Source organism: Leucoraja erinacea, unplaced genomic scaffold (assembly GCF_028641065.1).
Source record: "Leucoraja erinacea ecotype New England unplaced genomic scaffold, Leri_hhj_1 Leri_88S, whole genome shotgun sequence".
Lineage (NCBI taxonomy): Eukaryota > Metazoa > Chordata > Chondrichthyes > Rajiformes > Rajidae > Leucoraja > Leucoraja erinaceus.
In genome coordinates this window covers 362,692-376,767 of record NW_026576828.1, presented here as the reverse complement: position 1 = coordinate 376,767, position 14,076 = coordinate 362,692, and the positions used below count along the sequence as shown (strand labels likewise).

The following is a 14,076-nucleotide window of genomic DNA, read 5'->3' as shown; positions in this document are numbered from 1 at the left end:
GGGAGAGGGGGGAGAGAGAGAGAGGAGGGAGAGAGATAGAGAGAGAGGAGGGGGGGGTGGCAGCTCGCGTGTTCCCGAGGACATTGAAAAGCAGCGGGGAACCAGCCGATCGTGGCTGCCGCAAAGGGAAGCGCACCCACCTGCGTGACAGAGCCGGGGTGAGGGGGTGGGACAGGCGATCGGGCCTCCCCGGAGTGGAGGTCGTCTCCTGTTACGGGTAGAGAGGAGAGGGAGGAGAGGGGAGGAGGCGAGAAGAGGAGGGGGGGGGGGGGGGGGGGGGGGGGGGTGGAGGGGAGCCGGGCAAGTGAGTGGGCTGCGAAATGCGGATAGAGACAGAACCAGCCTCTGACTCTCTGGCAACCCACAGCTGGAATGAGCGGGCGGGCAGGCGGGGGATGGGAGGTGCGTGGCTTCGCAAGCTGCACGGGCAGTGAGGAGAAGAAAAACTTTGTGAAAAACTGCGCATGCGAGTTGACAGCAGCTGCATTAATCCAGAGCGGCGGGGGCGGGGCCACAAGAAAAGTCATTGTGAGGTCAGCAGCTGGGCAGTCTTTAATTTTGACATCATAAAGAAAATTTCTACCAGAAGATGTAAAAAAATTCCTGTTATTGTAACGTCAAGAGCTGGACAGTGGTCAGATTTTTAAAAAAAAGGTCAGATTGGTCAACAATTTTAATTAAAAAAGTAGGGAAAATAATGTACCAAATGTACAGAGGAATGGATTTCTAAAATCTCAAGGAAAATATGTAGGCAAAAAAAAATTCCCATTTCGGCGTCTGGTTTTCGAGGAGATACGTTTCACACGCAAAATGACACACACACACCCACAAAAATTTTAAAAGTATACTAGATCAAGTGCAGACCCGTTGGGTCTGTTTCCCCAACGCGCGTTTGCTGGGGGGGGTGGGGTGCTGCGGCATCACACTCACACTAACCACCCCCAAAACACACAGGTGGGCGGCGGGGGGGGGGGGGAAGGAGACGGTGTGGGGAGAGGGGAGGGTGAGAAGAGGGGAGAATGGGAGGAGGAATCAGGAGAGATTTGGGAGGGAGAGGAGAGCGGGGTAGGGGGAGAGAGGGAGGGGGATATGGGGAGGAGGGGAGTGGGAGGAGAGTGGGGAGGGCAGGAAGGGGGGGGAGGGGAGGGGTAGGGGGTGGGAGAGAGGGTAGCGGAGAGTGGTGCAAGAGAGAGGTGAAGGGAGAGGGGGGGGAGATGGGGGTGAAGAGGAGTGGGAGGGGAGGAGGGGGAGAGGGGTGAGGAGAGATGGAGAGAGGGGGAGAGAGAAGGGGGGGAAGGGGAGGAGGAGGGTGGGGGGGGGGAGGGGATGAGAGAGGGCTGGGGGAGGGGTGGGGGAAGGGGGGGAGGAGGGAGAAGGGGGAGAGGAGGGGGGGGGAGGGGAAGGGGAAGGGGGGAGGAGAGAGGGGGAAGAGTGTGGAGGGGAGGGGGAGAGTGGTGGGAGGTGGGGGAAGGGGGGATAGTAGGGGAGAGGGGTAGGAGGGGGGGGAGGGGAAGAGTGGTGAGGGAGGGGGATAGAGTGGGGAGGGGCAGGGGGTAGGGGGGAGTGGTGAAAGAAGCAGAGATGGGTACGGGGGAGAGGTGGGTGGAGAGAGAAGGGGGAGAGGGGTGGGGAGGGGAGGAGGGGGAGGGGTGAGGAGGAGAGGGAGAGAGAGAGGGGGGGAAAAGGAAGGAGGAGAGAGGGGGGGAGGGGAGGGGGTAAGAGAGGGGTGGGGGGGGAGGGGGGGAGAGGGTGGGGGAGGGGGAGAGGAGGGAGGGAGGATGGAAGGGAGGGAGGAGGGAGAGGGGGAAGAGTGTGGAGGGAGAGGGAGAGCGGAGGGAGAGGGGGAAGAGTGGGGGAGGGAGAGGGAAGGGAGAGGGGGAGAGAGATGGGTAGGGGAGGGAGATGGGGAGGGATGGGGGAGATGTGGAAGAATGGGGAGGGAGGGGGAGAGGTGTAGGGGGGGAGTGGTGGAAATGGGAGAGAGGGAGGGGGAGTGGGGGTAGGGGTAAAGGTGGAAGAGGGACAGAGGGGTAGGGGAAGGGGTGGGGGGGAGAAAGGTGAGCGAGCGAAGGGGAAGGGGAGGGGGAGAGAGAGAGGGTGGGGGAGGGAGAGGGGTGGGGTAAGGAGGAGAGAAGGGGAAGAGTGGGGAGGGAGGGGGAGAGGGGTAGGGGGTTGTGGAAGTGGGACAGGGGTTGGGGGCGGGGGGAGTGATGGGGGAGGGGTGGGGGATAGAGGGAAGGGGGTTGGGGGGGGGCGGGGAGGGATGGGGTGGGAGGAGGAGGGGGAGGAGAGGGAGAGGGGGTGAGGAGAGGGAAACATAGAAAACATAGAAATTAGGTGCAGGAGGAGGCCATTCGGCCCTTAGAGCCTGCACCGCCATTCAATATGATCATGGCTGAGCATCCAACTCAGTATCCTGTACCTGCCTTCTCTCCATACCCCCCTAATCCCTTTAGCCACAAGGGCCATATCTAACTCCCTCTTAAATATAGCCAATGAACTGTGGCCTCAACTACCTTCTGTGGCAGAGAATTCCAGAGATTCACCACTCTCTGTGTGAAAAATGTTTTTTTCTCATCTCGGTCCTAAAGGATTTCCCCTCTCTCCTTAAGCTGAAGAGGGGTAGGGGGAGGGGGGGGGGGGAGGAGGGATAGAGGGGGGGGACAGAAGGAAGGGGAGGTGGGGGGGGAGGGAGGGAGGGGGGAGGGGGGGGAGGGAGGGAGGGGGGGGGGAGGGAGGGAAGGGGGGAGGGGGGGGGGGGGGGGAGGTGGAGGAGGGAAGGGGGGAGGGGGGGGAGGAGAGAGGGGTGGGGGAGGGGAGGAGAGGGAGGGGAGGGCAAAAAGAAGTGTGGGGGAGAGGAGAGGGAGGCGAGGAGGAAGATGGGGTAGGGGGGTAGAGGGGAATGTGGATGGAGGGGGAAGAGGGGGGGGGGGGAAGGGGGGGAAGGGGGGGAGAGAGGGGGGGGGGGTGGGAAGAGAGGGAAGGGGGGGGGGGGACGCAAGGGGGGTGGGGGAGGGGAGAGAGGGAAGGGGGTGCGGCTGGGAAGGGGGAGAGGGAAGGGAGGTGAAGGGGGAGAGAGAGGGATGGGGTGGGAGGAGGGGGAGGGAGGGGAGGAGGGAAATGGGGCTACGGGAGAGAGGGATGTGGGTGGGAGGAGGGGGGGGAGGGAGGAGAGGGAGATGGAGAGGGGGAGGAGAGGGGGTGGGGGAGGGAGCAGAGAGCGATGGGGGGAGGGGGAGAGAGGTTTGGGGGATGAGGGGAGGGATGGTGGAGGGAGGGGGGGAGGGGGAGATGGGGTAGGGGAGGGAGGGGGAAGATTGTGGAGGGGAGGGGGGGGGGAGAGGGGGAAAGAGTGAGTGGGAGAGGGGGAGTGGGAGGGGGAGGGGGGGGAGAGAAGTGGAAGAGTGGGGGGGGAGGGGGAGAGGGGTGGGGGTCAAAGGCATATGTAAATTGATCCATTCCGATTGGACATCTGTGAGCATTGGGCATTCTGACATCACACGATGTTCACCAACATTCTATGGGTGAGAAGCTGTTTTCTTTTGAAATTTGGGGGGGGGGAGAAGGATTTTATTAAAAATGTGTACATAAACACGACAACATTTAATCAGGAGTGGATACTTAGAATGAAAAGTGAAATCTCTACCGAAATTGAAAAAATCTCGGCGATTCTGCGTCTGGTGTTGGCGTAGCAACGAATCAAAGGCTGGCAGCCACAAGTCAGGCACACACACACACACACACACACACACATAGATAGATAGATAGATAGATAGATAGATAGATAGATAGATAGATAGATAGATAGATAGATAGATAGATAGATAGATAGATAGATAGATAGATAGATAGATAGATAGATAGATAGATAGATAGATAGATAGATAGATAAGATCAAATATGATAGATAGTTAAATTACCTGGACATAAATAGCTAATTGGGTGAATAGGTTTGCTGGTGATACCAACACTGGAGGAGTGGCAGATAGTGAGAAATGCTGTCAGAAGATACAGATCAACTGTAGAAATGGAAAGAGAAATGGCAGATTGGGTTTAACCTGAACAGGTGTGATGTGTTGCACTTTGGGAAGCCGAATGTAAGGAGAGCGTATACATTAATAGCATGACCCTTAACAATGATGATGTGCAGAGGGATCTTGGAGTCTAAGTTCATAGCTCACTTAAGGTGGCAGCACAAGTAAATAGGGTGGTAAAGAAGGCATATGGTATGATTGCCTTCATTGCTAGGGGTTTTGATTAGGCTAGGAAGTTATGATGCAGCACTATCGGACTTAGCATAGGCCACATTTGGAGCATTGTGTGCAGTCTGGTCACCTCATTACAGGAAAGGTGTGGAGGCTTTGAAGATGGTGCAGCGGAGGTTTACCAGAATGCTGGCTGGATTAGAGGGTTTCAGATACATATTGGTTCAGATTCAGCAAGGTTGGAAATACTAGGATTATTTTCTCTGCAAAGGTAGAGGGGAGACTTGATAGTAGTATGTGAAATTATGAGGCATAGATAGGATAGACAGTCAGAGCCCTTTTCCCAGTGTTGAAATGTTCAATACTGGAGGGGCATAGTGATAAAGTGAGATGGGGAAATGTAATGGACATGGGCAGGGTAAGTTATTTTTACACAAAAGTAGTGAGGGCATGGATTGCATTGCCAAAGATGGTGGTGGAGACAAATACGATTGTGGAGTTTGGATAGGTACATGGAAGTGCAATGAATAAAGGGATATGGATCATGTACTGGCAGATGAGAACAGTTTAACATGTGCAGCACAGACATTGTGGGGCCAGGGCCCAGTTCTGCTGCTGTACAGTTCTGTGTTCCATGTTAACAGTTTGTTATTTCATCCAAAGGCAGCACAGCTAAATATTGGAATGCAAGGAACTGCAGATGCTGATTTACCCAAAAAATACACCGAGTGCTAGAGTAACTCAGCAGCAAGTCTGAATAACATGAATAGGTGACCTTCCCTAAATATTGTCAGTTTAAATCATATGACTGAGTATGAGTATGGCATGTTTCCCATAACCTTCTGATTCAGTGGCAGGAGCATGACCTCTGACAACATCTCATCTCCAGAAAATACATTAAAAGGTCTGATTTGGAAATTCACATCATCCATTCATCTCAGATGTGCCATTTTTCCAATGTAAAAGTTAGAACTGTACAGAAAGTGAGTTTCCAGCTGAAGGAGGCAAACAGTTATTATCACATTGGGGTCCTTCTGAATTTCAGTCAGAGATTGTTTAATAACTATTTCAATTATTCTTAATGAGTTATTTTCATTCACGTACTTTGTTGCTCACCTATGTTGTCATTCATACCCTGACAAGTTATCTGAACTTGCAGAGTCTCTGCAAGAGTTGCATATCTTGTATTATCCTCTCTCTGAATGTAAAGCGCTGGAGACAAGCCAAGCTCAAGCTGCAGCAAGAACAAACATGAAGTAAACTAGTAGATTAGCGCTAGCAAACAACAAAATTATTACAAATGCAGCTCCGACTGGATTTTCATAATTGTTAATATTTTCAGAAAATAATTTGGACAATAATATGTCGAGGCACTTTCAGGTGTACCTAAGGGCTTATTTTATGCATTATATAGCTTTCTGACACTTGGTGCTGAGCTGTTACTAGACCAGCAGCCAACGTAGGTAGTGCGTCATCCTCAATAAGGATGGTGATATCGTTGCATAGGAATTTATTTAGTATATTTGTTTGACGTATTATGGTGGTGGGTTTTAATCATATAACAATTACAGCATGGAAACAGGCCATCTCGGCCCTTCTAGTCCGTGCTGAACACTTACTCTGACCTAGTCCCATCTACCTGCACTCAGACCATAACCCTCCATTCCTTTCCCGTTCATATACCTATCCAATTTATTTTTAAATGATAAAATCGAACCTGCCTCCACCACTGGAAGCTCATTCCACACAGCTACCACTCTCTGAGTAAAGAGGTTCCCCCTCAAGTTATCCCTAAACATTTGTCCCCTAATTCTCAAATCATGTCCTCTTGTTTGAATCTTCCCTACTCTCAATGGAAAAAACTTATCCACGGCAACTCTGTCTATCCCTTTCATCATTTTAAAGACCTCTATCAAGTCCCTTCTTAACCTTCTGCGCTCCAGAGAATAAAGACCTAACTTGTTCAACCTATCTCTGTAACTTAGGTGCTGAAACCCAAGCAACATTCTAGCAAATCTCCTCTGTACTCTCTCTATTTTGTTGACATCTTTCCTATAATTTGGCGACCAAAATTGTACACCATACTCCAGAATTGGCCTCACCAATGCCTTGTACAATTTTAACATTACATCCCAACTTCTATACTCAATGCTCTGATTTATAAAGGCCAGCACACCAAAAGCTTTTTTTACCACCCTATCTACATGAGATTCCACCTTCAGGGAACTATGCACAGTTATTCCTAGATCCCTCTGTTCAACTGCATTCCTCAATTCGCTACCATTTACCATGTACGTCCTATTTTGATTTGTCCTGCCAAGATGTAGCACCTCACACTTATCAGCATTAAACTTCATCTGCCATCTTTCAGCCCACTCTTCTAAATGGCCTAAATCTCTCTGTAGACTTTGAAAATCTACTTCATTATCCACAACACCACCTATCATCTGCATTCTTACTAATCCAATTTACCACACCATCGTCCAGATCATTGATGTATATGGCAAATAACAGTGGACCCAACACAGATCCCTGAGGCACCCCACTAGTCACCGGCCTCCAACCTGACAAACAGTTATCCACCATGGTATCTCCCATTCAGCCACTGTTGAATCCATCTCGCTACTCCACTATCAATACCCAACAATTGAACCTTCTTAACCAACCTTCCATGTGGAACCTTGTCAAAGGCCTTACTGAAGTCCATATAGACAACATCCACTGCTTTACCCTCATCAATTTCCCTAGTAACCTCTTCAAAAAATTCAAGAAGATCAGTCAAACATGACCTTCCAGGCACAAATTCATGTTGACTGTTCCTAATCAGACCCTGTTTATCCAGATGATTATATATATTATCTCTAAGTATCCTTTCCATTAATTTGCCCACCACTGATGTCAAAATGTTTTGTTTTGTTTTATTTTGTACTGTAAATATTATTGTTAATAATTGATTACATTATTTTTGGTTAAAGTAGGTAGTGCAAGCAGAGTGATGGGTAAAGATGACTTGCTCAATTAGGCTTCAGGCAGAAGAACTTTCGAGAAAAAATATAAAGACGTTAAGAGATCAGTTATGAGATAAGGAGCTTATGGATAAGAATTTCAGCGCAGACAAAGAGATTCATATTACTGGAAAGTAGACAAAAATGCTGGAGAAATTCAGCAGGTGCAGCAGCATCTACAGAGCGAAGGAATAGGTGATGTTTCGGGTCGAGACTGAAGAAGGGTCTCGACCCGAAACGTCACCTATTCCTTCACTCCATAGATGCTGCCTCACCCGCTGAGTTTCACCAGCATTTTTGTCTAACTTCAATTTTTTCCAGCATCTAGAATAGAATAGAGTAGTTTCTTTATTGTCATTGTAACATGAACCATGTACAACAAAATTTAAAAATGTCAGCCAGTCAGTGCACCATTCAAACATTTCTAAAAGCTAACGATACATACAAGATAAAATATTAAAAAAAGATAAACAACTAAAATAAATATCATGAAAATAGCACGCATAAACACCCAACCCTCCATCCTTCTGTCGATTTCACAGTGTACCACATTCCCTTAGTATGTCTGGCCCCTCTTTTACTTGGCGGCTACGTTTAGTGCTTTTATAGCAGTGGGGTAAAAACTGTTTTTTAGTCTGTTCGTCCTTGTCCTTGTAGATCTGTACTGTCTGCCTGACGGCAACAGTTCAAACAGGGAGTGTCCGGGGTGGGGAAATGTCCTTTATGATACTCTGGGATTTTTTGGTGCAGCGGGAACTGTGTAAGTCCTCCAAGGTAAGGAGAGGGTAGCCGACAATCCTCTGGGCGTTGTCAATGGCCCTCTGGAGCGCTTTCCTCTGAGCCGCTGTGCAGCTGGTGTACCACACGCATACACAGTATGTTAGTATGCTCTCAATGGAGCACCGATAAAAGGACAGCAGCAGTCTCTGAGTGATGTTATTCTTCCTGAGCACCCTCAGGAAGTGCAGTCTCTGCTGGACCTTTTTCAGCAGCGCAGTGGTGTTCACGCTCCACGTCAGGTCCTCCTCAATATGGATTCCCAGGAAGCGGAAATCCGCCACCCTCTCCACACAGTCGCCTCTGATAGTCAATGGTACCATGTCCGTTTTATTCTTCCTAAAGTCTATTATTAATTCCTTTGTCTTTAAGGTGTTGAGGAGCAGGTTATTTTCTTCACACCACACTGTCAGCTGCTCCGCCTCATCCCGGTAGGCGTACTCGTCCCCCCCGGAGATGAGTCCCACCACCGTAGTGTCATCCGCAAATTTGACAATGGTGTTGCTGTGGTGGGCGGGGGTGCAGTCATGTGTGTAGATGGTGTAGAGCAGGGGGCTCAGTACGCAGCCCTGTGGAGAGCCGGTACTGAGGCTGAGGGCCGTGGATGTATGATGGCCCACTCTGACTCTCTGGCTGCGACCCGACAGGAAGCTATTTATCCACATGCAGGTGGAGTGTGGAAGTCCCAAGTCCCCCAGTTTGTCCACCAGTTTGTGGGGAAGGATGGTATTAAAAGCAGAGCTGTAGTCCACAAAGAGCATCCGCACGTAGCTCCCCCGCTGCTCCAGGTGAGACAGTGCAGCATGGAGAGCTGTGGCTACAGCGTCCTCTGTAGATCTATTTGCTCTGTACGCAAACTGGTGGGGGTCAAAGCTTCGGGGCAGGAGTGATGTGATATGACCCCGGACCAGTTTTTCAAAACACTTCATCACCACTGGTGTGAGTGCGACTGGCCGGTAGTCGTTGAGGCTGGAGATGTTGTTTTTTTTGGGCAAGGGGACTATGGTGGAGGACTTCAGACAGGGTGGAACAGTGGACTGGGCCAGAGACTGGTTAAAAATCCTCGTCCAGACTCCAGCCAGCTGGTCTGCGCAGTCCTTCAACACGCGTCCAGAGACGCCGTCAGGTCCAGTAGCCTTCCTTGGATTGATGGCCCGCAGCGTGCGCCTCACCTCATGCTCCTCTATCTTGAGGGTTAGGCTGCTGTGGACCATGTGCTGTGATGTGGCTGTCTCGGGTGGCTCCACTTCAAAGCGAGCAAAGAAGTGGTTCAGCTCCTCTGCCAGCGAGGCGTCACCTTCAACAGCTCCAAGGTTGGTCTTATAGTTGGTGAGATACTGGATCCCCTGCCACACCTGCCTGCTGTTATTACTGTCCAGGTGGTCCTCTATCTTCCTCCTGTAGTTTGATTTGGCCTCTCTGATGCCTCTCTTCAGGTTAGCTCGGGCCGTGCTGTATAAAGCCCTATCGCCAGACCTAAAAGCGGTGTTCCTCTCTTTCAACAGCCGCTGGACCTCCCGGGTCATCCAGGGCTTCTGGTTGGGGTAGACCCGGATGCGTTTGTCCACTGTGACCGTGTCCATGCAGTTTTTAATGTAACACAGTACACTGTCTGTGAACACCTCCAGGTCCCGGTGTTCAAACACCTCCCAGTTGGTCCTGTCGAAACAGTCCTGCAGCTGCTGAGAAGCACCATCAGGCCAGGTTGTGATGGTCTTTGTAATAGTAGGAGCGGTTTTCCTGAGGGGGGCATATGCAGGAATTAAGAGCAGGGACATATGGTCAGACTGGCCCAGGTGTGGTAGTGGTCTAGCCCTGTAGCCCAGCTTGATGTTGGAGTAGACCTTGTCCAGTGTGTTAGCTCCTCTTGTAGCACATTTAACATGCTGGTAGAATTTGGGCAGCATTTTCTTCAAGTCCGCGTGATTAAAGTCCCCTGCTATGATGTGAACACCGTCAGGATATATGCTCTGTTGACTGCTAATGCTACCATACAAATGACCGATAGCCGAGTTAGCATTAGCATCCGGTGGTATGTACACAGCAGTTATCATGACAACAGTAAACTCTCTAGGGAGATAAATGGGCCTGCATTTAACAGTCACATACTCCAGGTTCGGGGAGCAGTGACTGTCCACAATCACTGTGTTTGTACACCAGGTGTTGTTCACGTACACACAGAGCCCTCCACCTCTGCTCTTACCAGAGTCTCTTGTCCTGTCATGACGCTGTGCTGTGTAGCCTGCTAGCTCGATAGCAGAGTCCGGAATGAAAGAATGAAGCCAAGTCTCCGTGATCAACAGGATACTGCTGTCCTTCACGACGTTGTTAGCTGCAGTCTGTAGCCTCAGTTCATCCATCTTGTTAGCGAGGGATCTGGCGTTCGTTAGGAACAGGCTGGGCAGCGGTGGTTTCAGTGGCTGCCTCCGTAGCCTCGCTAGCGCGCCGGCCCTGCAGCCTCGCTTTTGCCTTCTATCTCTGCGCCGTCTTCGCCTCCTCCCCGCGGGGATGGTGATCCACGGAGAGTCGGGGCTCCTTGCTATGTCCGCCGGGATCTCATATGAGCGGACAAACTCGGCGGTAACCTCCCATTCGCGACCGGCTCCAATCCGAAGAAGATCCTGCCGGCCGTAGGCGTTGTTCGCCCGACAGTAAGTACACAGAGCACAAAACAACACGTACACATACACAAAAAAACACCAAGCACTGACCGGGAGGACATCGAGCCGCTGCAACTGTGTGCGCCGCCATTTTACCCTCCTGTGTCCTTCTGCAGTTCTTTCTTAAACATATTACTTGAAAGATTGATTGAATTGATTGAAAGATACCACATGGAAACAGGCAACCCCACTGAGTCCAAACCGACCTGTTCACACCAAACATAGTCATGCAGCGAGAAAAAAAGGGCCTTCGGCCCAACCTGCTCAACCAACACGTTTCATCTACATTAGTCCCACCTGCCTGTGTTTGGCCCATATCCCACTAAACCTATCATATCCATGTACCTGTCTAAATGTTTCCTAAATGTTGCGATAGTACTTGCCTCAACTTCCTCCTCAAGGTGCTCATTGAATATACCCACAACCATTTGTGTAAAAGTTACCCCTCGGGTTCCTATCCAAATCATTGATATAGATGACAAATAGGAATGGGCTCAGTACCAAACCATGAGGCACACCACTAGTCACACCACTGGAAAGAGGGAATGGGTGAAGTTTCGGGTCGAGACTGAAGAAGAAACGTTACCCATTACTTCGCTCCAGAGATGCTACCTGTCCCACTGAGCTAATCCAGAATTTTGTGTCGATTATCTGGTTATGACCAGATTGTGGGAATGGAACCTTGAGTCCCACCCAGCTGAATAATGGGAGGGGTGATTTAGAAGAAAAAAGCTGAAAACATCTGTAAATATTTAGCATGGCATGTAGCATCTGTGGACAGAGTAGTGTCAATGTTCTCGGCCTATAACCTCTTCTCAGACTGAATAAAGTAGGTGATCAAACACATTTGAAATTGTAGCAAAGAGGGAAGGGTGCAGAGACCAATGGAAATCCTGTGTTCCTATGGACACCTAGGGAGATTGAATGACAGAAGTGGTTGCAAGGCGGGGTGAAACGGTGGGAAAGAAGGTGATCGGCCTAAAGGAGATATAAATAGAAGGACAAAGATGGGGAAGGAAACTGTAAAAACAATACTGGAATGGTATGGTTCAAACTGGAGATGCAAAACATAGCAAGTTCCAGATACACAAGGAAATATAAACATTACGTTCTCACCCTGTGTGCTGCCCCTGGTACGACCTTCAGTTCTTCCCCTATATGTCTAAGTTGTAGTCCAGGTTTCATACACTCAGCCATGGAATCTTCATTATATTTTATAATATAACTTCTGAAAGTCAAACAGAATATATACTTTAAAAGAACAAGCTTTTTTCAGTTTATTATCAGCAAGCTAAGGTGTATTGCATACAGTGCTGGTCAGCCCATTGCAGAAAGGATGTTGAGGCTTTAGAGAGAGTGCAGAGGAGGATTACCAGATTGTTGACTGGATTAGAGGGATTAGCTGTAAGAAGAGTTTGGACATATTTTCTGGAGCATAGGAGGCTAAGGGAAGACCTTATAGAAGTACATAAAAGTATGAGAGGCATGGATAGATAACCAGTGTGGAAATGTCAGGCTGGTGTGCATAGCTTAAGGGTGAGAGAGGCAATGTTTATAGACAATAGGTACAGGAGTAGGCCATTCGGCCCTTCGAGCCAGCACGGCCATTCTATGTGATCATGGCTGATCATCCACATCAGTACCCCATTCCTGCCTTCTCTCCATACCCCTTAACTCCGCTACCCCAAAGAGCTCTATTTAACTCTCTCTTGAAAGCATCCAGAGAACCAGCCTCCACTGCCCTCTAAGGCAGAGAATTCCATACACTCACAATTCTCTGTGTGAAAATGTTTTTCCTCATCTCGTTCTAAATGGCTTACCCCATATTGTTAAAGTATGGCCCCTGGTTCTGGTATCCCCCAACATTGGGAACATGTTTCCTGCCTCTAGCGTGTCAAGGCCCTTAATAATCTTTTATGTTTCAAAAAGATTCCCTCTCATCTTAAATTCCGGAGTGTACAAGCCCAGTCGCTCCATTCTCTCAGCATATGACAGTCCCGTCATCCCGGGAATTAACCTCCAGAACCTACGCTGCACTCTTTGCTCCTATACTCAACTCCTATTGTTATGAAGGCCAACATGCCATTCGCTTTCTTCACTGCCTGCTGCACCTGCATGCTTACTTTCAGTGACTGATGAACAAGGACCCCCAGATCCCATTGTACTTCCCCTTTTCCCAACTTGACACCATTTAGATAATCATCTGCCTTCCTGTTTTTGCCACCAAAGTGGATAACCTCACATTTATCCACATTAAACTGCATCTGTCATGCATCTGCCCACTCACCTAGCCTGTCCAAGTCACCCTGCATCCTCATAGCATCCTCCTCACAGTTCACACTGCCACCCAGCTTTGTGTCATCTGCAAATTTGCTACTGTAACTTTTAATCCCTTCATCCAAATCATTAATATATATTGTAAATTGCTGCGGCCCCAGCACTGAGCCTTGCGGTACCTCACTAGTCACTGCCTGCCATTCTGAAAGGGACCCGGTAATTCCTGCCCTTTGTTTCCTGTCTGCCAACCAATTTTCTATCCATGTCAGTACCCTACCCCAATACTATGTGCTCTAATTTTGCCCACTAATCTCCTATGTGGGACCTTATCAAATGCTTTCTGAAAGTCCAAGTACACTACATCCTCTGGCTCTCCCTTGTCCATTATCCTGGTTACATCCACAAACATTTCCAGAAGATTCGTCAAGCCCCTTAGTAAACCCATGCTGGCACAGACCGATCCTGCTACTGCTATCTAAATGTGCCGCTATTTCATCTTTTATCATTGACTCCAGCATCTACCCCAGGCTAACTGGTCTATAATTCCCTGAATTCTATCTGCCACCCTGAAAGATGTGAGGGGAGGGGAGGGGGGTGGGTGGTGGTTGTTTTTTTGCAGAATGTGGTGTGTCTGGGACACATTGGTGGGTGGTGGAGGTGGATACAATTGTGGCGTTTAAGAGGCTTTTATATGGGCACATGGATCTGCAGGGAATAGAGGGATAAGGATCATGTATAGGCAGATGAGATTAATTTAGCTTTCCTTCACGTTTGGCATGACTTTGTGAGCCAAATGGCCTATTGCTGTATTGCATTTATCTGTGCTTTTTATAACAAATTGACTTCATCAACTCCCACGCCCTACCCGACCGAGCCTCCAACCTCATCGTTCCCCAGCCCCGCACGGCCCGATTTTACCTTCTCCGCAAAATCCACAAATCTGACTGCCCCGGTAGACCCATTGTCTCTGCCTGTTCGTGCCCCACTGAACTCATTTCCAAATACCTTGACTCCATCCTATCCCCCTTGGTTAAATCCCTCCCTACCTATGTTCAAGACAACTCAGACACTGTCCGTCGTCTCCACGCATTCCATTCTCTAGGCCCTCACGCCCTCATCTTCACCATGGACGTCCAGTCACTCTACACCTCC

General features: G+C 49.5%; 1 protein-coding gene across 19 annotated transcripts in view; it reads right to left on the bottom strand.

Moving 5' to 3' along the window:
- Nucleotides 1–14,076, bottom strand: part of LOC129694990 (protein KASH5-like) — a 244,456-nt gene that overhangs the window by 20,767 nt on the left and 209,613 nt on the right. For 15 of the 19 annotated variants that reach the window (XM_055631736.1, XM_055631746.1, XM_055631735.1 and 12 more), the window contains 2 exons: nt 11,764–11,875; nt 5,310–5,439 (listed from right to left, as the gene is read on the bottom strand). The exons of 1 other annotated variant lie outside the window; for it this stretch is intronic. In XM_055631736.1, the coding sequence (XP_055487711.1) occupies nt 5,310–5,439; nt 11,764–11,875 (242 nt within the window). The remainder of the gene's footprint in view (nt 1–5,309; nt 5,440–11,763; nt 11,876–14,076) is intronic. 3 more of the 19 variants (XM_055631732.1, XM_055631744.1, XM_055631740.1) reach the window with 2 other exon arrangements.